The sequence below is a fragment of the Myxocyprinus asiaticus genome, chromosome 30, assembly GCF_019703515.2.
Source record: "Myxocyprinus asiaticus isolate MX2 ecotype Aquarium Trade chromosome 30, UBuf_Myxa_2, whole genome shotgun sequence".
In the NCBI taxonomy this organism is placed as follows: domain Eukaryota; kingdom Metazoa; phylum Chordata; class Actinopteri; order Cypriniformes; family Catostomidae; genus Myxocyprinus; species Myxocyprinus asiaticus.
Window position 1 is genome coordinate 4,837,561 of NC_059373.1, and position 23,110 is coordinate 4,860,670.

The 23,110-nt window shown below is 37.7% G+C and overlaps 1 protein-coding gene across 2 annotated transcripts in view; it reads left to right on the plus strand.

Annotated features, from left to right (window-relative positions):
• Window positions 1-23,110, plus strand: part of LOC127420854 (trafficking protein particle complex subunit 9-like) — a 267,206-nt gene that overhangs the window by 25,643 nt on the left and 218,453 nt on the right. For both annotated transcript variants that reach the window (XM_051663428.1, XM_051663429.1), the window contains 3 exons: window positions 28-171; window positions 19,655-19,781; window positions 22,167-22,312. In XM_051663428.1, coding sequence (XP_051519388.1) covers window positions 28-171; window positions 19,655-19,781; window positions 22,167-22,312 — 417 coding nt within the window. The remainder of the gene's footprint in view (window positions 1-27; window positions 172-19,654; window positions 19,782-22,166; window positions 22,313-23,110) is intronic.

Sequence of the window (23,110 nt, forward strand, 5' to 3'; positions counted from 1 at the left end):
TGTTGAATTGTGTCTCTGTGTTTGTAGGAACACATCGTGGATGGGCGGCAGTGCAGTTACGGTTACTTCATGAGCTAGTTTATGCATCTCGTCGAATGGGGAACCCTGGGCTGTCGGTCAGACATCTGTCTTTCTTACTGCAGACCATGCTTGACTTCCTCTCTGACCAGGGTAAGTAACACACACACAAATATATATATAGAACTTACAAATGCCCAACCTTAACTTGTCTTTAAAGACACCTTTTGGCATTCATAGAATCTAATTTTGATCACATTGGAATGTATTTGGTTCCAGACTGCCCTTAGGTTTTAAGCCAGTGTTTTACTAAAATTGTGAGGACATTTTCAGACATTTATCCTTCAGAAGTAGGGAAACAAGTGCACAAGCATACCCATTCTCTTATCCTCTGAATTTTATTTTACTCATAGTAGACACTGTCAGCTCATCCAAACTCACATCATGTACACAGAGAGAATCAGTCAGACAGACTCTACTCGTATAAAATAAAACGGAGGACAAGAATGAGACAGTGAAGGAAAAATGTTCACGAGTGCATTAATGTAGATGGATTCTACTGGAGTGACGAATTATGATTGTGTTTTTCAGGGATGTATTCTGTAAAACCGTCATCTCACAATTTCAATCATACTTTTAAGGGTCATCGTCACACTCTCTCCATGCACAATCTCTCTTATTTTCTTATTTCTTCTAGAAGTGTACATGTGTGAGAGTCTAAGAACTGTGAGTATTGAGGGAGCTACTTTGAAACTAAGTTGCAATTTATAATAGTTAAACTACAAGAAAGTGACTGTTTTGAAAAGTAGTACGCTACACTGCAAGTTACTTACAGAAAGTAGCCAACCTCATTGAAGCTCCTTAAAGGGATAGTTCACCCAAAAATGAAAATTCTCTCATCATTTACTCACCCTCATGCCATCCCTGATGTGTATGACTTTCATTCATCTGCTGAACACAAATTAAGATTTTTAGAAGCTCTGTAGGTCCATACAATGCAAGTGAATGGGTGGCAAAATTTTGAAGCTCCAAAATACACATAAAATGATCAATTTTGATTAAAAAATGGCAACATAATAATACTCCAGATGACTCTGGTGGTTAAATCCATATCTTCTGAAGAAATATGATAGGTGTGTGAGAAACGGAGTGGAAGCGATTGGGAATGACAGCAACTCAGCCACGAAGTGGTAGGCCACGTAAAATGACAGAGCGGGGTCAGCGGATGCTGAGGCGCATAGTGCGCAGAGGTCGCCAACTTTCTGCAGAGTCAATCGCTACAGACCTCCAAAGTTCATGTGGCCTTCAGATTAGCTCAAGAACAGTGCGTAGAGAGCTTCATGGAATGGGTTTCCATGGCCGAGCAGCTGCATCCAAGCCATACATCACCAAGTGCAATGCAAAGTGTCGGATGCAGTGGTGTAAAGCACGCCGCCACTGGACTCTAGAGCAGTGGAGACGCGTTCTCTGGAGTGACGAATCACGCTTCTCCATCTGGCAATCTGATGGACGAGTCTGGGTTTGGCGGTTGCCAGGAGAACGGTACTTGTCTGACTGCATTGTGCCAACTGTGAAGTTTGTTGGGGGGGAATTATGGTGTGGGGTTGTTTTTCAGGAGCTGGGTTTGGCCCCTTAGTTCCAGTGAAAGGAACTCTGAATGCTTCAGCATACCAAGAGATTTTGGACAATTCCATGCTCCCAACTTTGTGGGAACAGTTTGGGGATGGCCCCTTCCTGTTCCAACATGACTGCGCACCAGTGCACAAAGCAAGGTCCATAAAGACATGGATGAGCGAGTTTGGTGTGGAAGAACTTGACTGGCCTGCACAGAGTCCTGACCTCAACCCGATAGAGCACCTTTGGGATGAATTAGAGCGAAGACCTTCTTCGCCAGGCCTTCTCGTCCAACATCAGTGTCTGACCTCACAAATGCGCTTCTGGAAGAATGGTCAAAAATTCCCATAAACACACTCCTAAACCTTGTGGAAAGCCTTCCCAGAAGAGTTGAAGCTGTTATAGTCGCAAAGGGTAGGGCAACGTCATATTAAACCCTATGGATTAAGAATGGGATGTCACTTAAGTTCATATGCGTCTAAAGGCAGAGGAGCGAATACTTTTGGCAATATAGTGTATGTGTATGTATGTATGTGTGTGTGTGTGTGTGTGTGTGTGTGTGTGTGTGTGTGTGTGTGTATATAAATATATATATATATATATATATACACACGTGTGTATATGTATATATGCATGTATGTATGTATGTATGTGTATGTTTATTTCTGTGAGTGTGTTACCTGGATTACCTTGAAAGCTTCGGTGTCTCTGAAAAGGGACTGATGTTATTTTTTTGTTGTTCAACCATGGTCCACTTCACAGCGTCCACAGAGGTGTGCTCTGTAAGCCTGTCTACCTACACACACTCGCACACACTTCATGGGGCCTCCAGCTCTTGGGTATTGAGCTCTGTCAAGCTTATCATTTCCAAGCAGACAGAACAAATCCAGAGTCCCCTCAGCTGAGCCCTGGGATTGGTCGAACGCTTGTTTTCAACACTGTGTCAGAGTAACAATGGCTCCCTGTGTTCTGATAAAACCCATTTCTGCTCACGTTTCTCCTCTAAGAGCTAACGGAACCACTCTTACTTAGTCTAACAAGCAATGTGATCTTTTGGAGCATTTTAATGGATAAATCTGGTCATATGGAGTTTGAATGAGACTTTGAAAGATTCAGATGAACATGGCTTTCTAATGAGCAAGCACAGCATAACTGGTGTATGCTGTCATTTTCAATTAGAGCACATGCTTGTTAAAGGGGTTGTTCACACAAAAATGAAAATTCTGTCATATTTACTCACCCTCATGTCGTTCCAAACAACTGTGATTTTCTTTCTTCCTTCTGTGGAACACAAATTAACTTTTCAAGTCTCCACTTGTCTTTTCACCATATAATGTAATTAAGTAGTGACTCCGGGCTTCATAAAGTAAAAAAAAAAAAAAAAGAGAATGCAGGTGTTTCGAGATGTGTTTTTAAAAGTTTACTTTCTTTTTAACCTAAAACAGCATTTAAAAAATTTATTTTGCCATACAACTTCAGTTAAAAAAACTAATGGAGCTGCTCCATAAAGCGACAAAAAAACCAGCATAAAACTTGTCTTTACAACTCATGCATAATATTCCAAGCCTTTTGAAGACACACGATCACTTTGTGTGAGGAACAGCCTGAAATATAAGTTGCTATCACTCTAAAACAAAATAAAATAAAATCATTGATCAACTCCTGTAAATTTTGCACAAAGAAAATATGGCGGTACGCCAGTAATATTAACCTTATTTGATGTTAGTGTCGTGATTTGATGTTAGTGTCATGTCACCATGCTCGATTTGTGGGCTTTTTACAAGAGTTGATCAATTATTTGATTTGAGAGCGAGTAACAACTTAAATTTGACTAAACATGATCATATGGCTTCAGAAGATGAAAAATGTTTTTTTTTTTTTTTTTTTTTAAGATTTACAACCTACACTATTCACTTTCCTTATATGGCAAAAATACATGTGAAGATTTTTAAACATTTGTCCTTTGTTGTTCCACAAAGAAAGTCAAATGGGTTTGCATCGACAATAGGGTAATAACTAATTCCTTCAAAGTCCCATTTCAGTCCTGATGTGGAGGTGATTTGGATGTGTATTATGCTAATCATTTAGAATATTCCAGATTAATCAACATAAGTACGAGGGTCAAAACTAATTTTTGTATGTCCACACCTGTAGTGAATCCAGCAGAAATTTTGCGTGAGAACCTTTTCAGCACATTTAAAGGCATAGTTCACCCAAAAATGAACCTTCTGTCATCATTTACCTACCCTCATGTGGTTCCAAACCTGCATTACTTTCTTATGCGCAACACAAAAGGAGATGTTTTAATGAATGTCACGGCCCGTCTTTTCAGTACAGTGGCAGTACATAATGACTCACTTTAAAGCTTAAAAAGCACTGAAAATTATCATTAAAGTAGTTCATGTGGCTTGTGCATCATATTCCAAGTCTTCTGAAGGCATACAGTAGGTTTTGGTGAAATAACAACCCGCAGTTTACGTAATTTTTCAGCATAAATATTGACATCTGTTGCGCGTTCATGAGTGAAGCTTATTCACAGACTCTTGCATGTTCACTCGAGAACTTGAGTTGCACTAAAACATTTCCATTTGTGATCTGCACAAGAAAGAAATTAATGCGGGATTGGATTGATATGTGAGTGAGTAAATGAGGACAGAATTTTCATTTTTGGGTGAACTATCCCTTTAAGTAAGAACTTGTACATGGTTATTAGTGAATGAGAACTACTGTGTGGGCCTGCAAATCTGACATCACTATCTCTGTCAGAATTACAGAAAAGCCCCTTTCTGTTCGTTCACATTGCAGTTAGCCACCCACTGTTCAAATTATTGATCTTTGATTGAAGAGAGCTTCTCAGCCTACCTGAATTAAATTGCCATGCCATCTGAGAGGTAAAGTGATCATTAGTGACAGTCCCTTCATTTTATCACTGAAATTCGCTCTCTGTGGAGACGGAGAGAACAGATAGTACAGTCACAACTGAATTCACCCCGTTTTACGCTGCTTTATAATAATTAATGATTACCTTTTAGCAGGGGCTGTTAGAAACGCCCTCAGAACAAAGACACTTGTGCTGTCTGATTTAAAAACGTCTACTTGACATTGATCAGTGTTTAATGTTAATCTGAGCTCTAACTGGGATAACAGTGATAATAAAATAATTGCTTTTATGAGGATTGTGTGAGACAATGCCATTAATAGTCCTGGCAAAGTGTCATTAGATGAAAATACAACATGTGAGTGTATTATTTAAAGGGTTAGTTGACCCAAAAATGAAAATTCTCTCATCATTTACTTACCCTCATGATATCCCAGGTGTGTATGACTTTCTTTCTTCTGCAGAACACATTTGATAAATAGAAAAATAACTTAGCTCAGTAGGTCCTTAAAGTGGATGGTGATCAGACATTTGAAGCTCCAAAAAGAACAGATAGTCAGCATAAACATCATCCATACAACACCAGCGGTTCAATTAATGTCTTCTGAAGTGGCGCATTTGATGTGAAAAAGGTCAACATTTAAGTACTTTTAAACTATAAACCATCGCTTCGGGTCAGTAGCGGTACGCGCATGTGACGTAATCGCATTGGAGAGTGAGACGAGAGATCTGACGCACATGCGACACTCTGAAGTGCAGCGCTGTATACAAGTGAGTAGGAGGAAGGCTGTACAGAAGCTTCATTGGTTTTGGTTTACATCTGTATTTGTATCTGTTTGTTTACTCACAATGGTGCGTTTGTGTGCTCATCCTGGATGTCTCAACCGAGAGAAGAATGTGAGATTACTTCAGTAACATGCCAAGGCGAATTCGTCACATAAGGACCACGTGAACTCGGCGCTCTTGTGAATGCGTATACGTCTGGTGACCCGAAGTGATAGTTTATAGTTAACAAGTACTTCAATATTGATCTTTTTCACACCAAAAGCGATTCTGTCGCTTTAGAAGACATACATTTAACCACTGGAGTCGAATGGATGATGTTTATGCTGACTGTCTGTGATTTTAGAGCTTCAAATGTCTGATCACCATCCACTTGCATTTTAAGGACCTACTGAGCTTTTTTTTTTTTCTATTTTTCATTATATATATTTAGGTGAAAAAAGAAAGTCATACACATCTGGGATATCATGAGGGTGTGTAAATGATTAGAGAATTTTCATTTTTGGTTGAACAGACCCTTTAAGGCAGGGCTTTGAGACTCCCACAAGAGACGGGAGGAGTGGGGTTGTGTTATAAATGTATATTATTTAAAATGAATCTACAAACCAACATCCATTGTTTTTACATGTGTGGACATTTAAAGTTATTTGTATTTATTTAAAAACTTGTATTTTTTTTTATTTGAATTAAACCATGAAATAACTGACCCACTATTTTAAAGGGACAGACACAAAAATAACCCAGTAATCTCTTTATATACTCATCCACATGTCGTTCCAAACCCCATCACTTTCTTTCTTCTGGAAAACACAAAATGATATATTTTAAAGAATGTCAGGAATGTCACAGTTGCTGATTTGCATACAATAGCAGTTGATGCACTGGGAAAATATATATACAGGTGCATCTCAATAAATTAGAATGTCGTGGAAAAGTTCATTTATTTCAGTAATTCAACTCAAATTGTGAAACTCGTGTATTAAATAAATTCAATGCACACAGACTGAAGTAGTTTAAGTCTTTGGTTCTTTTAGTTGTGATGATTTTGGCTCACATTTAACAAAAACCCACCAATTCACTATCTCAAAAAATTAGAATACATCATAAGACCAATAAGAAAAACATTTTTAGTGAATTGTTGGCCTTCTGGAAAGTATGTTCATTTACTGTATATGTACTCAATACTTGGTAGGGGCTCCTTTTGCTTTAATTACTGCCTCAATTCGGCGTGGCATGGAGGTGATCAGTTTGTGGCACTGCTGAGGTGGTATGGAAGCCCAGGTTTCTTTGACAGTGGCCTTCAGCTCATCTGCATTTTTTGGTCTCTTGTTTCTCATTTTCCTCTTGACAATACCCCATAGATTCTCTATGGGGTTCAGGTCTGGTGAGTTTGCTGGCCAGTCAAGCACACCAACACCATGGTCATTTAACCAACTTTTGGTGCTTATGGCAGTGTGGGCAGGTGCCAAATCCTGCTGGAAAATGAAATCAGCATCTTTAAAAAGCTGGTCAGCAGAAGGAAGCCTGAAGTGCTCCAAAATTTCTTGGTAAACAGGTGCAGTGACTTTGGTTTTCAAAAAACACAATGGACCAACACCAGCAGATGACATTGCACCCCAAATCATCACAGACTGTGGAAACTTAACACTGGACTTCAAGCAACTTGGGCTATGAGCTTCTCCACCCTTCCTCCAGACTCTAGGACCTTGGTTTCCAAATGAAATACAAAACTTGCTCTCATCTGAAAAGAGGACTTTGGACCACTGGGCAACAGTCCAGTTCTTCTTCTCCTTAGCCCAGGTAAGACGCCTCTGATGTTGTCTGTGGTTCAGGAGCGGCTTAACAAGAGGAATACGACAACTGTAGCCAAATTCCTTGACACGTCTGTGTGTGGTGGCTCTTGATGCCTTGACCCCAGCCTCAGTCCATTCCTTGTGAAGTTCACCCAAATTCTTGAATCGATTTTGCTTGACAATCCTCATAAGGCTGCAGTTCTCTCGGTTGGTTGTGCATCTTTTTCTTCCACACTTTTTCCTTCCACTCAACTTTCTGTTAACATGCTTGGATACAGCCAGCTTCTTTGGCAATGAATGTTTGTGGCTTACCCTCCTTGTGAAGGGTGTCAATGATTGTCTTCTGGACAACTGTCAGATCAGCAGTTTTCCCCATGATTGTGTAGCCTAGTGAACCAAACTGAGAGACCATTTTGAAGGCTCAGGAAACTTTTGCAGGTGTTTTGAGTTGACTAGCTGATTGGCATGTCACCATATTCTAATTTTTTGAGATGGTGAATTGGTGGGTTTTTGTTAAATGTGAGCCAAAATCATCACAATTAAAAGAACCAAAGACTTAAACTACTTCAGTCTGTGTGCATTGAATTTATTTAATACACGAGTTTCACAATTTGAGTTGAATTACTGAAATAAATGAACTTTTCCACGACATTCTAATTTATTGAGATGCACCTGTATATATATATATATATTTTTTTTTTTTTTGGCTCATGCATAAAGTTTAAAAATAAATAGCTTCTACTCTTTTTTTTTTTTTTTTTTTTTTTTTTTAGCTTTACTTACTGTAATTTTCATAAATGTGTACAACACAAAATATAAATTTAAAGATGAACTTGGAGAGTTACATAAAGTAAGTGAATAATTGTGAGAGTAAAATTAAGATTTTAAGTAGTACAAATGCAAACATTCAATAAAGTACAGAACTGAGGTTCTGGGGGAATACCCATAAGCCCTTGCACTTGAATAATTTAAGCATGTTTGTTCAAAAGGAACTTATGTGGGCATTTAATTTGTTGTTATTAAGACTTTTAGTTATTGATATTGTTTTACTGTAAATAGCTGTTTTTTGTAATTAGTGTCTATAAGTGATCAGCTTGGATCCTGTTCAATTCATGTCATTTTTCCTTGTGCATGTGAATATATATAGCTGAAGAGCAGCTTTATGTGCACTTCTTTGGGAAATCAAGTTTAATGCCTGACCTTAGTTATTATTTTCTTTAGAGCCAAGTAGAAACAGTGATATAAATGTTAATTTGACACAACTTGATATTAGTTGATAAATCCTATATGTGTGACATACCTTTTTAAGGTAATAAAGTTGACTAAATTGATACATTTTAGGGTTTCAAGTTGTGCTGACATAAAATGACCATAAGATGAATTTTCTTAAAATATACTGTATATTTAGCATTTTTGCATCATGCTTTTTAAGTATATCCAACATAACTTTTTTTTTTTTAGACTGACTTTTCATTCCATTCATTTCATGATTTGATCTGAAAGTGAATTACGACTTAAAGTTGAGTCTGTTCATCATACAGAATGATCGTATGTATTTACATTTTACATTTATATTTATTCTTTTAGCAGACACTTTTATCCAAAGCAACTCACTAACGTGGAATACAGCTAAAGCGATTCATCCCATGGAGGCAATAAAATGAGAAGTGCTGCAATACAGAGTTTAAAATTGCTCAGATAGGAAGGTGAGAGACAATGGTGAAAGAATAGAACTTTTATTTATTATACATTTATGTATTTTGTATTTTTTTTTTTTTTTTTTAAAGAAGGAAGACCGTTAATGCATTAGTAGGAATGGGTCAAGTGCTCATGGAAGAAATGAGTCTTCAGATGTTTGGGTTGGGTGTGCTTTTAGAAGAATTGGAATATGATTCACGGGTCACATTAACTACTTCTTTGGCACTTTCAGGTGCTTTTTAAGCTTTAAAATATCTCCTTTTGTGTTCCTATGAAACGGCTTTTCTTTTGTGTGGGTTAAAAACCCCCCAGTATTAATCAGTAATATTGTACGATTTAATCAAATCCCAAAGGAATATTCAGTTGTACTGAAATGTCACACTGTGCAAGTTAAAATGTCATTTCATGTTGTTTTTAAGAACTTTTCTATACAATATTTTTCAAGTTTTCACAGTTCATTGTCACGAGGAAATTGAGAAAGATATATTATTGAACGGAAAGTGCATAGCAGAAAAGAAAACTAAGTTGCCGGCTAATTAGCGGTTTGTCAAGTTTCATTTGCCAAAGCTCACACATGTCAGCAGAGGTTGTGTTGTCTGCATGGAGCAGTGTGAAAGAAGCTATTTGAGGTATGTGCTCGGCTGCTATTTTTGAAGAGATTTGTGAAGACGAACCAAGGATGCCAAATAAAGAGCTTCATTTAGAGAGCTGGCGCAGAACGGAGGAACATGCTTGTGAAATTCTCGACAAATGAAAGGTGTAAATTGCAACGCGGAGATTCATTTTCGGCTCGGCACTGATGTCTGTAGTGTTAATAAAGTTTTATTTAGAAGTTAGTAGCACATTTTGTGAATGGATATGTCCAAACCACCTGACGAGACTTGACCTGCCGGTGGGTTTGGATTCTACAGAGACACTTTTTAATTTACACACATATCTCAAGAAATCATCGCATCCTATTTCACCCCAAAATCAAAAGAAAAAAATTAGAAATTATTTTTTGCTAAAAGAAAATGAACCATTAAAGGTGCACATACAAGTACGTTTTTGCTAATTAAAAAAAGTTTTAAACCTAAAGACAGGAACAGCACTTTTTAGAAATATGCTGAAAATGATGAACACTCACATGAGACGAAGACCCCAGTTATAACAGTAACCAAATAAAAGCTGTTTAGTTTTACATGGAGTGGGTCGCCCCCTCATGGGCGCTGCCAAGTTTACAGCAAATGACACTGTGGCGGTGTTAGAGAGCTCACGAGTCGCAGCTGCCAGGTCACAGTCCAGCGCACAACATCGTGTAAAAATTAATTTGGATTGAATACAAGAATGTCTATTATAGGAATGTGTGTATTATGAGACAGATTAAAACACAGACTTAAAGTAATAAAACAGATGATAAACAAACATATTCAGTGTAAGTCAGCAGCACTTAGTGAACAAGCTTCCAGTATCCAGAACAAAAGGTGCCAGTACAGGGTACAAAACCACAAGGACTACAGAGACCGATGGGAAATCTTACTGAGTGCACCATTAAGATTGTGACACTATTTTAATGTCTATTAAAGGTGAAGTGTGTAACTTCTGCGCCACTAGCATCACAAACCGGAATTCCAAACACGATTGTTTTCAAACAGATTTCTCCATTTTCTGTTGGTCAGAAAAACGGATTGCCCTGTCCATACTGATCGTTTTCAGTTTGGCATTAATTAAAGGAACTGTAACAAATACTACTATAATATTTAATTACTTACAAATAATAGTTTTTTTCTACATTACAGTATTAACAGTTTGGAGGGAAAATGTGTTTAAATATAACTTAAGCTCAACTGACAGCATTTTTGACAATGTTGATTTACCAAAAAAAATAAATAAATAAATAGACACTTCCCTCATTTATTTAAAGCAAGGTGTTTACAATGGAAGTGAATGGGACCAGTCCATAAACACTGTCATGACCACGTACCGCTGGTAAACTCTATATTCTGGTAAATGCTGTGATGCTGTTAAATCAGTTTTATCACACTAAAATCATGTTAACCCATTTAATGCGGAATTCTTCTCTTATCTTGTGTCTATACTTTTGAAATATATTTGAATTATACTTTTGTGTTTTTTATTTTTTATTTTTATGAGCTGGCCCCATTCACTTCCATTGTAACCACAATTTTTGCTTGTTTTTAAATCAACAAGGGATAAGTGAAAAATATTTGTTTTTGATAAACCGCATTATGCCACAGATGTTGTCGACTGATCTTAAAGAATAGTTCACCCAAAAATGAAATTTCTGTCATGATTTACTCACCCTCATGCCATCCCAGATGTGTATGGCTTTCTTTGTTCTGCAGAACATAAACAAATATATTTAGAAGAATATCTCTGCTGTGTTGGTCCTCACAATGCAAGTGAATGGTGACCAAAACTCCAACTTTGAGTCCCCCAAAATCACAAAGTCAGCATAAAAGTAATCCTTATGACTCCAGTGGTTGAATCTATATCTTTAGAAGCGATATGATAGGTGTGGGTGAGAAAGTCATTTTTTTATTATAAATCTCCACTTTTACTTTCACTTCAACCATATCTGTGTGTAGTGTGAAAGTGACTTCCACTTTCTTATTCAGCCACCTTCTGGTTGGGGGTGGTCAAAGATGGAGATTTATATTAAAAAAGGACTTAAAATATATCTGTGTCTCACCCACACCTATCATATCTCTTCAGAAGACATGGATTTAACCACTGGAGTATATAGATTACTTTTATGCTGCCTTTATGTCCTTTTTGGAACTTCTGATTTCTGGCCACCATTCACTTGCATTGAATGGACCAACAGAGCTGAAATATTCTTCTAAAAAAAGTCACATCTGGGATGGCATGAGGGTGAGTAAATGATGAAAGAAACTGTCCCTTTAACTTAGATGAAACCCGGAACATTCCTTTAATTGTATTATTAAAGCTGACCATTTTACAATGTCATAATGTAAAAATCATTAAATGTGGTGAGAATTGGCTTCGTTTTTGTAAACCGAGCATAATTTCTTATTTTCTTTTGATATTGGGGTACAATGTGACCTGGACATGTTATTGACAGGTATGTGAGATTCACCCATATATGCTCTAAGCCAAGGTACACGGACTGTGTGTGTGTGTGTGTGTGTGTGTGTGTGTGTGTGTGTGTGTGTGTAGAAAGTGGAAGGAATAGAGTGTAGACCAATCTATGTATTGAATAAAACACTTTGCCTGTTTGGTCTCTGTAGCCCTGAGCTAATCTCACACGTATATACTGTAGTTATAAACAAACACTTTCTCAACCTTTACAGCCCTAACACACACACACTAAATCACTCTCAGGACAAACATATGAACACACTCTGACATGTACTTTTATAAACAACCTCTTTCTCGCTTTCAAGCTCTTTCTAAAAGCACCCTTGTTCTTGAAGTATTAAGAGCAGCTCTTGGGTGAAGGACAGAGAGAGAGAGAGAGAGAGAGAGAGAGAGAGAGAGAGAGAGAATTTTGTGACAGAAACAAGCAGGGACAATTTTAAATGGTTTTCAGGAATCATGTACCTGGTGAACATACTCACAATATTTATTGATGTTTGTGAAAGCAAACATCACTATTACTATTGCTTATACTTCGAGTTAGGGATTGGAACAAACCTCTAACCCTGTGTATTAAACTTTGAGGCAACACACTTGCAACCACTCATAACAATTTTGAAACCAAAAGCAACACCCTTGCCACATAGTAATGCCTTTGTAACCATCCAAAACACCCTAGAAGCCGCAAAGCAATGCTCTTGCGACCACCCAAAACACCCTAGAAACCACAAAGCAATGCTCTTGAACCACCCAGAACACCCTAAAAACCGCATAGCAACGGCCCTGCAACCACCCAAAACACTCTAGAAACCACATAGCAATGGCCTTGCAACCACCCAGAACATCCAAGAAACCGCATAGCAATGCTCTGACAACCACGCAGAACACCCTAGAAACCACATAGCAGCGTTCTGGCAACTACTCAGAACACCCTAGAAACTGCATATCAACAATATTACAACCACCCAGAACACCCTAGAATCTGCAAAACAATGCTCTTGCAACCACCCAGATAACCCCTAGAAACCACATAGCAACAGCCTTGCAACAACCCAGAACACTCTAGAACTGCATAGCAATGCTCTGACAACCACGCAGAACACCCTAGAAACCACATAGCAGCGTTCTGGCAACTACTCAGAACACACTAGAAACTGCATATCAACAATATTACAACCACCCAGAACACCCTAGAAACTGCATATGAATGCTTCTTGCAAAGCTCTCACATCCACCCAGAAAACCCTAGAAACTGCATAGGAACAGCCATGCAACCACCCAGGACACCCTAGAAACTGCAAAGCAATGGCTTTGCAACCACCCAGAACACCCTAGAAACCACATAGCAATGGCCTTGCAACAACCAAGAACACTCAAGAAACAGCATAGCAATGCTCTGTCAACCATGCAGAACACCCTAGAAACTGCATAGCAACAATATTGCAACCACCCAGAACACCCTTGAAACCACATAGCAACAATATTGCAACCACCCAGAACACCCTAGAAACCACAAAGCAACAATCTTGCAGCCACCCAGAACACCCTAGTAACTGCATAGCGATGCCCTTGACACACCCAGAACACCCTAGAAACCGTATAGCAATGCTCTCGCAACCACCCAGAACACCCTAGAAACTGCATAGCAACGCTCTGGCAGTGGTGGTGAGATTTGCATGGGCAATCATCTAATTTTCTTTAGAAATGTAAAAATGTTTTTATTTTTTTTTATTTTTTTATTTTTTTATTTTTTTACGCTTTTTCTTTGAGAGCTTTTTTTTTGGGCCAGAATAACCTCCTATTTTTTTTATAGAAATTGCAATTTGTTTTTCATATAGTTTACAATGAAAGTACAAGAGTGTGATAGCTCTGTGTGTGACTCATTGTTTTTTGCAGCGTTTTGCCTTTTTAAGTCTTACTCTCGAGGGCTGAACCCTTTCATTTGACGCTTGACTCCAAATTTCTTAGTTTATCAAGTTAGTGACCCTCATGTCGTTTCTTTGGAGTGTGCAAATATGTGCCAAGTCAATAATTATACCCTATTCAGAAGGCATTCAATTACTTTTAGCAGTCATTTTGGACATGTTCTTATGCGTTTTAATCACTTACGTTGTAACAGGTAAAAGAAGCAGGACATAAACCGCCATCCGAACATCCTATAAATAATTTAGTGACAAATTTTTCCTTCACTGGCCTTTTCCTTCGCAATCCAGAATGTTGACAGTTTCCATAGAAACAACCCCTCCCTTCCACACTAAAAGAGGTGGATGGTGTTATTGGGACCTTAGCGATGGACCTTAGTAACGCCCAATCCATTCCCCCTCACTGCACTGCAGTAAACAGCAATTTTCTGAGTCACTTGTCAGTTTACCGCATCTCTCCAGCTCTGGTGGCTCTCAATTTACATCATCCTTGCATTCTACCTCTCCGATTGAGAGCTGTGCAGCTTTTTGGGGGGTTTTAGTTCCTCGTTTGCAATCGGTAATTTCATTGCAGTTGACTTCAGCGCACTTTCCCGCCTCGCTGATAAATTATTCATCATTTTATATGACAGTCATCTGTGCTTATATGCCATCAGCAGTCCTTGCAACAACCAGAAAGGCGAAGTTCATCTCTTCTGACAGCTGCAGGCTTTTTCCTCCCTCAGTCATGTTTTTTTTATTTTTGTTTTGTTTTGTTGAGTCGTGACATTTTTGCATTATGCGACACATTCACTCACTCTATTTACTCATGATTCTCTCTATCGTGTCACATCAAAAAAGCTTTAGTAAAATTTTCAGGGAGGAAAAAATTATTGTTTCTTCAGAAAGCAAAATCAGAGATCTCTCTGCAGTCTGAAGATGTACTTTACCGCAGTTTGCTCTGATCACTGAAATATAGTGTTGTGTGGTGCTTATTCAGTAAAAGTCAGGCGCAAAAATCTGCATCTTATTAACGAACCACCCGTAATGTACTGAAGTTTATGCTGGCTCAATTAGCACTGAAATTGATCTGTATCTTGTGTATTTAAATCAAGTCATTTAAATTCATTTTCACTCAAACACACCTCCTTTCTACGTAAATTAGGCACATTACAGATTGCGTTTTATTCATAAAACTGCTATTTGCCCCATGCAATAAACATTACACTAACACCGCCCGAGGAAAGCAGGCGGTAAACTGAATTTTATTCAATATAGATGTTTATGTACTTTTTTGATCGATCATTGTAATGATTTTATTTGATCAAATAGTGAGCAAATGAAGGAGAACAGAGTTATAACCTGGCATAAATCAGGTTCAGAGCAGGAAGTCGGAAATTGCACCGTGCAAATTATATTCAGCACAAATTTTGTGGACGCATTTGAGCCATTGCCTTAACGTTTTTAATATTACAAGCAAAATCCAGTTTCACTTGAAGCAGGGACTAAAAACGATTCAAGAAACGAAAATGAAAACCGAAAACGAATGAAATTTTTAGCAGAACGTAACCGAAAACCGGAACAAAGCGATTTTCAATTGTTCCAGAGTGAAAACATTCTTTTTAAATGCTGGTAACCGGTTATAACCGGTTCATTTTGTTCTGATAATTGCTTCATGAAGCCAAAGGGTTTATCATAGTAAATCTTTGGAACTACGCCACTTCATGTTGCCCGTGTTTTGTTACTGAGTGAAACTGCTGCATCACACGTTTCTTTGCCTAATTGCCCATTGTGGATGTCACATTTTCTGAATGAAGACCTTTTTAACAACTATGTATAATTACTACATATACATGCACCGCTAAACCAGGCACAAAGAAAACATTATTAGAGGTAAAAAGTACTTTTTTCTTAGTTGTTTCCGAGTCTTCTCAGAATTATTATATGATGCATATGATGCATTAATACAGATTTGATTCTGCTGGGTTTTGATTCAGAAGCAGATCTGTAAATAAAATTATGCTTAACTGTTAATTAACTGCTTATGATTTATATGCCGATAAATCCACCACACAGGAAAAATAAATGTATTTTGGTGAGCCAAGTGGCTTATTTGGGCTTGTTTTTCCAGACCACGTTGCATGTTTCATTTGCGAGAGATCTGGCAACGCTGCAACTGGTATTTCACCCACCCCTTAGCACAGAGTACTGTTATTTTAAAAAGAATGTTATTAACCGTTCTTTTATTTTGTTCTAACCGGTTACCTTTTGGAAAGGAGGCTGCGGAACTTCTGAACCGGAACGAAAAATAGTTTTTGGCCAGAATGAACCGAAATGAAAAACATTTCATTTATAGTCCCTGCTTGAAAGTGTGTCACATTAGTGAAGTGAAATGGGTTGTGAACGCTTTTTTTATGTTGAATTTTTAACGGTGCACTCAATAAAATGTGTTGCGCGAACACCTTGCGGCATTCATGCAGCATCACAATAAAGCATTTTTGATGTTATTGTACAATGGGCTATTTGCAGTTGGCCGGCCATTATTAATTTATTCCGCGAGTGCATTGAGAGAAAGTGAAAATACTAGTTATGTGATCTCAACATGGCGACACTCATTAATATGCACCATAATTATGTAGAATTAAGCAGCTATTTCTCTTAAACTGGTATTACTAGAGTCTTCAACTCATGTGAGGATACACCAGTTGGATTTTTTTTTAAACACAATCTATTAATCCTTTTTTTTGTTTTTGTTGAAATGTTTAGCAATCAACAAAAAAGTTACCGAGTGCATCTTTAAAGGTTACTTACTGTATAGTAAGTGTATTGTACAGACCTCAGTCTCTTTTGTGTTTACCTATAGACAGTTCTTAATGGGTATTATCTAATCCGTTTTCTATTTGTCCCATTGTCCCCCTGAATTTTGATTCAATTGTGTCTTAAGCAGTTTATCCGCATAGGAGTTGGTGACGCAAATGCCATATTTCAGTAATAGCTGGTAAACAACATATTTTCTGCTAAATGAATCAGTTTGATTTGCAATTTATAAGTATTTATTGACATGCAAGAATTAAAGGTTAACAGAGTTCTTTCACACCATAAATAGAGTTAATCCCAAAGTGGATGGGAAAAAATATGCAATGAAAGTGAATGGTGACTGAGGCTAACATTCTGCCTAACATCTCCTTTGGTGTTCCACTGAACGTCATGCAGGTTTGGAACAGCATGAGTGTGAATAAATGATAACATCTTTTTTATTTTTAAGTGTTGTGGTTTGAGATTGTCTGTAGACAGTTTGCTCCTCAAGAGCATCATTTATGTTGAGATATATTCACACAGTGACTTTTTCTCAATCTTGTTGACACTTTAGCGTCTATTAGTAAGAATATGAATGACAATAATGCCAGCTGGCCTGGTGTTTATAATCTAATGGGCTTTCATCTTTTCATTCATCTATTCAGTATCATCTCTTTAAACGTGAGAGAGTGAAATAAATCTGTGCTTTCAGTGTTGTGTTTTAAAAAGTAAACAAAGGTTTTCATAGTAAACAAATAAACACTCAGTAACATAGTGTTCAGACATTTGCAATGCATTTAACCATCATAAATGTGACCCATTACAGAGTGAAATGAATTTTTTATGGTGGGAAATAAAAGGGGGAGGGATTTTAGCCATTCATATTTAATTTGATTGTGAAAAGTGAGCGGTATGTATCAGTGTTATCAATGTTAAGCTGTGATATACTTATTAATATTATTTTTCCCCACCTGCATGGGCCAAGTTACGTCAACAGAAATTTCATTTCAGAAGCGGGAACAGCTTTGATGGAAAATATTGAAGCTGGATAACAGTTTAGTAACTTTGATGCATGACATAAAAATAGTCTAGGTACTTGGTTTGAATTTGGAAAAAGGAAATCTAATAATTCCTGCCTCCGGTATCCACATAATCAGACCAGTATTAATAATAAATGTTTATTAAAAAAGCGTTAAATATGGCCAGTATCGATACAGCTACCGTAAATTGTGCATCCGGATTTGTCTTGTCTCTAATGTGTAATGTGCCGTGGATCGTTTCCTAGCATTTGGATCCAATTCAAACTGCACCAGGATCATTGGTTTTATCGGAAAGGCTGTGGGGTGTAAACTGATGGCCGAGTGATGCCGTAAACATTTATATAGACAGTGCAGTAAGTCAGTACAATGCTCACCTGTGGAAACAGAGCTTAAAATAGACCCGATCGTTAACCATGCACGTCTCATCTCATGATGTACTGATGCTGACATTATTTGCCTTGTTAAATTTATATCTCACCGTGGGCTAGAGGCCTGTAAGCGAGGATTGTGGGTAATTTCTCCCTTGGGGCTCTCGGCTCAATTTAGATACGTTGATGATCTAATGATTTATGTGATGTGTGGTTGGCTCTCAAAAACCAGTGATGTATCAGGAGGAATGCTTGGTGATGCTTTCTATGTATATTCAACCCTCCTGTTACGTTCGGGTCATTTTTTACCCGTTTAGGAATTACAAACAGTGAAAAACTAATGTTAATCTTGTATTTGGTAAAATGCATTTAGATTGTCCATAACAAATTAGTGAAAAAAAAAAAAAAAAATGCATTATATTTTATGAAACTTATATTTATGTTTATAACTTATGTTTATATTTATGCAATGCCAGGGTGTTTTGGGTGATAACCAGGGCATTTCTAAGGTGTTGCTAGGTTTTTTGTTTGTTTGTTTTTTTACTCTAAATGAAGGTTTTTCTGTATCTACTGTAAAGTAATTGTCCACCATTGATGTACAGTATACATGATGCTCTGAAAATCTTGTGTTCGGTGTGGGAAAAATAAGCCTCTGGCAGTGTTTGTTTATAATCAAAAGGGAGGTGCTGTGTATTTACTGTACTCTACCGGGTCTTTTTTGACCCGAACAATAGGGTTGTTTGGATTCTTCTCCAAAACAGAAGGATTAAAGGGATAGTTCATCCAAAAATGGAAATTCTGTCATCGTTTACTCACCCTCATGTTGTTTCCTATGTTTCAAGCACTGTTTTTTTTTATTTATTTTTTTATGTCACTTAAAGGGATAGTTCACCCAAAAATGAAAATTCTCTCATCATTTATTCACCTTTATGCCATCACAAATGTGTATGAATTTCTTTCATCATCTGAACTCAAATGAAGATTTTTAGAAGAATCTCTCAGCCCTTTTGGTCAATACAATGCAAGTAAATGGGTGCCAACATTTTGAAGCTCCATAAATCACGTAAATTAGCATAAAAGTAATCCATACAACTCCAGTGGTTGAATCAATGTCTGCAGAAGTGATATAATAGGTGTGGGTGAGAAACAGCTCAATATTTAAGTCCATTTTTACTATAAATTCTCCTCCCTGCCCAGTCAATCTCCACATTAACTTTCACATTCTTCTTCTTGTGTTTTTGGAGATTCACATTCTTCATGCATATCTCCCCCTACTGGCAGGGAGAACAATTTCTAGCAAAAAAGGACTTAAATATTTATCTGTTTCTCACCCACACCTATCATATCACTTCTGAAGATATGGATTAAAACATTGGAGTAGCATGGATTACTTTTATGATGGCTTTATATGCTTTTTTGAGTGTCAAAATTTTGGCACCCATTCACTCACATTGTATGGACCTACAGAGCTGAAATATTCTTCTAAAAATAATAATTTGTGTTCTGCTGAAGAAAAAGTTATACACATCTGGGATGGCATGAGGGTGAGTAAATGATGAGTAGAATTTCATTTTTGGGTGAACTATCCCTTTATGTATTAAACTACATGACCTAAAGTTTCCGCTGTCACTCCAATTCACATTTTCTCTTTTCCCTCTCTCCACAGAGAAAAAAGAAGTGACTCAGAGTTTGGAGAACTACACATCAAAGTGTCCAGGTGGAATGGAGGTGATTAACCTTGCCGACGGACTTAAACTTCCTCCTGTTCCGTTCACCAAGCTGCCCATTGTCAGGTGAGAGATCTCATGACCCACGTTGTTTTAAAAATGGCACATTCTGTACTTCTGTAGCCTTTTAATTTTTCCCAGAAGTTCACTTATAATGTTGATGACAAGGTTTATTGCACCAAAACCAGTCTGAAATAGTTTTCCCACTGCCATTTCCTACTCCCTTTCTGATGCTTAGAATTAAACAGGCTGTGTACCTTTAAAACCTCTTTATGTAAATGGCATTGACACACACATCTGAACTCTAGCTAACTTTGGTACAAAACATTTTTTAAGTTTGTTGGCCCGTGAACTGTCAGAAAACTAAGAAACCGTAATTAAAATATGCAGCTTTTGTTTCATTTATTATTCCCAAATCAAACATATTAATAGGAAACCCAAAAACTTTGAACAGAAAGGCCTATAAATGTGTTTTTTACCAATGTATTTCATAATCCCACCAGTGAGTAAAGCTTAATATATTCGCTTGATTGAAGTCTTCATTTCTCCCTGCTCTCCTCTCTGAAGGACCTGTATTTTTATTTCTCTTTTCGAAGAAGTTGAAACATTTGCTTAATTTATTCTTAAAGGGATACTTAATTGTGAAAGTTTCTATGAGCTGTGTTACTCCTGACATTTATCTCCCTCTCTGCATGCCGTTAACATGCAATATCTTGCTCACTCACTCACTGCCAGATTTTACACAGAGGTGTAATTTAGGTGTTTTGTTCCATGAAGAAATAATAACAACGTCTCACAAAAGAGTTTTTTTTTCTCATAAGAAAGAGAAAATGTCAGTGTTAAACCCTTCCAACTGATGTTCAGAGAGTTTGTTTCTCTGGTAACAGTTATGGTGAGTTGAGCGCTAAAGGCGAATCATTCGAATCATTTTTTGTACTCTGGTTTAATTATATATTTTATTTTCACCCTTTGTTTGATTTCTGCTTACATTTGTTATTATAAAGTGTCCTTTAACTTTGGAAAGGCACTAAAAAAAATAAGGTATCATTATAATTACTATTTTTGATGCCTCTAGGTGCATTCCTTTATCCATAATAATGCACCATTCTAATGCTAATGGTATGTTCGTGCTGAAATATGTAATGAGTCATAGTGCACTACGAGTTCCCGGATGATGTACTTGTTCAACTGAAAAACCGTGTGTGCATTTTTGGACACTAAACAGTTGCAGTTTTTCCTGTGTAGTTGAAGGAGTGGGGCTTCATGTGCTAAAGCTAGGGACAACGCATTTAATGAGTTTGACACTTCATTTCCCTTAACTGTAAAAACGTTAGTGGCTATTCACACTGAATGCGTTTTTGTGTCCATCTGCGCTCTATTTCTAGTATTTTTCTATGTAAACACACTAGATGGGTGTCTTTGACCATTTTGTTGCACCCCGCTGTTTTTTTTTTTCAGCATCTTGTGAAGGAGCATCATGTTTTTTAGATGCCGCACAAAAGATAAAAAGAATGCCAACGTTTAAAAAGCATAAAGACACCTTTGTTTTATGCGTTAACATTAGATATTTTGTCTTGTTTTCAGATAAATAATAATAATTGTAAAAAATGTTAACATTTGCTACGTTTATAACAGGGACAAGCTGTTTGCCAATGGGGTAAGAAAAAAAATCGAACTTTTTTTAGGTTTATTTTTCTTATGCCACACTAAAGAATTTTTTTTTTGTTTAAATTTTTATTTTTTTTTATTTTTTTGGGAGGGGGGGATTTTTCCCCTTTTTCTCCCAATTTGGAATGCCCAATTCCCAATGTGCTTTTTTTAAGTCCTCGTGGTCGCGTAGTGATTCGCCTCAATCCGGGTGGTGGAGGAGGAATCCCAGTTGCCTCCGCGTCTGAGACCGTCAACCCGCGCATCTTATCACGTGGCTTGTTGAGCGCGTTGCCACGGAGACATAGCGCGTGTGGAGGCTTCACGCCATCCAACCACGCTCAACTCACCATGCGCCCCACCGAGAACTAACCACATTATAGCGATCACGAGGAGGTTACCCCATGTGACTCTACCCTCCCTAGCAACCGGGCCAATTTGGTTGCTTAGGAGACCTGGCTGGAGTCACTCAGCACGCGCTGGGATTCGAACTAGCGAACTCCAGTGGTGGTAGCCAGCGTATTTTACCACTGAGCTACCCAGGCCCCTTTTTTGCCTATTTTTAAGATGTTCTTATTTTTTTAATTTCATAACAAAATTCCATCAAATTGTAATGTTTAACAAAACATACATTTTTCAAACTTAAAAGATTCTGTTTTCATTTTCATTTTATTTTTACTTGATTAAAGATTATATATACTGTTTGCTGTGACAACTTGTCACTCACCATCAGTAGACATACTCTAGTTCCTTCGGCTATGCCTTTGGGCTAACTCTCTCTGTCTTTATCATTAATCTTTCTAGATCTGTGTCTCTGCTGAATCTGCCGGTGAGTCTGCGTCCTCACAAGGTGAAAGGTCTTCTGGGACAGGGGATGTCCACAGCCAGTCCATTCATCTACTCGCCAATTACAATGCACAGCAGAGGAGACGAGCGCTCCAAAAAGATTGGTACGTCAGTGAAGTCTTAAAGGGATAGTTCGCCCAAAAATGAATCTTCCTCATGTTATTAACATAAAATGACATTTTTCGATTGAAGGTAGAAAGTCATACATGCTCTGTTTGAGCATAACTTTTTACTGTTATTGTTTTGCTGTGGATTTGTGTGTGTATTTTGGGATATTTGGGGCCCTGAGGAACTGGCAGGAATCTAACGAAGACAGATGGCCGTTCACAGTGAGGTTGCCCCGACTTTTCAAACAAATCATGTTGTGTAAGAGTCAGATGGCTGTTTCATTCTGCCAAAACCCACCAACGTCTGCTGCGTACGGCCAGTTTTTTTTGTTTGTTATTTTTTTTTAACTGCTATCCTGTGACCACTTTGATAGTCCCCAAGGTCCCGATTTCACTCTCGATTACGTCTGTGCGGTTAGTCAACCGCTTCCGTCACGGGTTCTGATTAGTCACAGGTGGGCACTTTCGGGAAGACTTTTGTATTTCTGTTGTTGGGCTGAGGTTTAGGCTTGTCTCAATTTCCGGGCAATTGCACAAGCACCTAGACCTCAAACGGAGAATGAGCGTTTCCCAATTACAATTAAAAACGGATGCATCCTTCAAAAAGTACACTTAAGACACACTTTAAAATGTCTAAATGTAATTTGCATTATATGGCAAAATATCAAACCAAGTGATATCTTCAAACAAACAATGCTAGAACTTTTCTCAGAACTAACTGCGCTTTTTTGACCTGCAGCTATTTAATTTTTTACCAATTGGTGTCGGGGTGATTTTAGTGAATGTAAGAAGTTC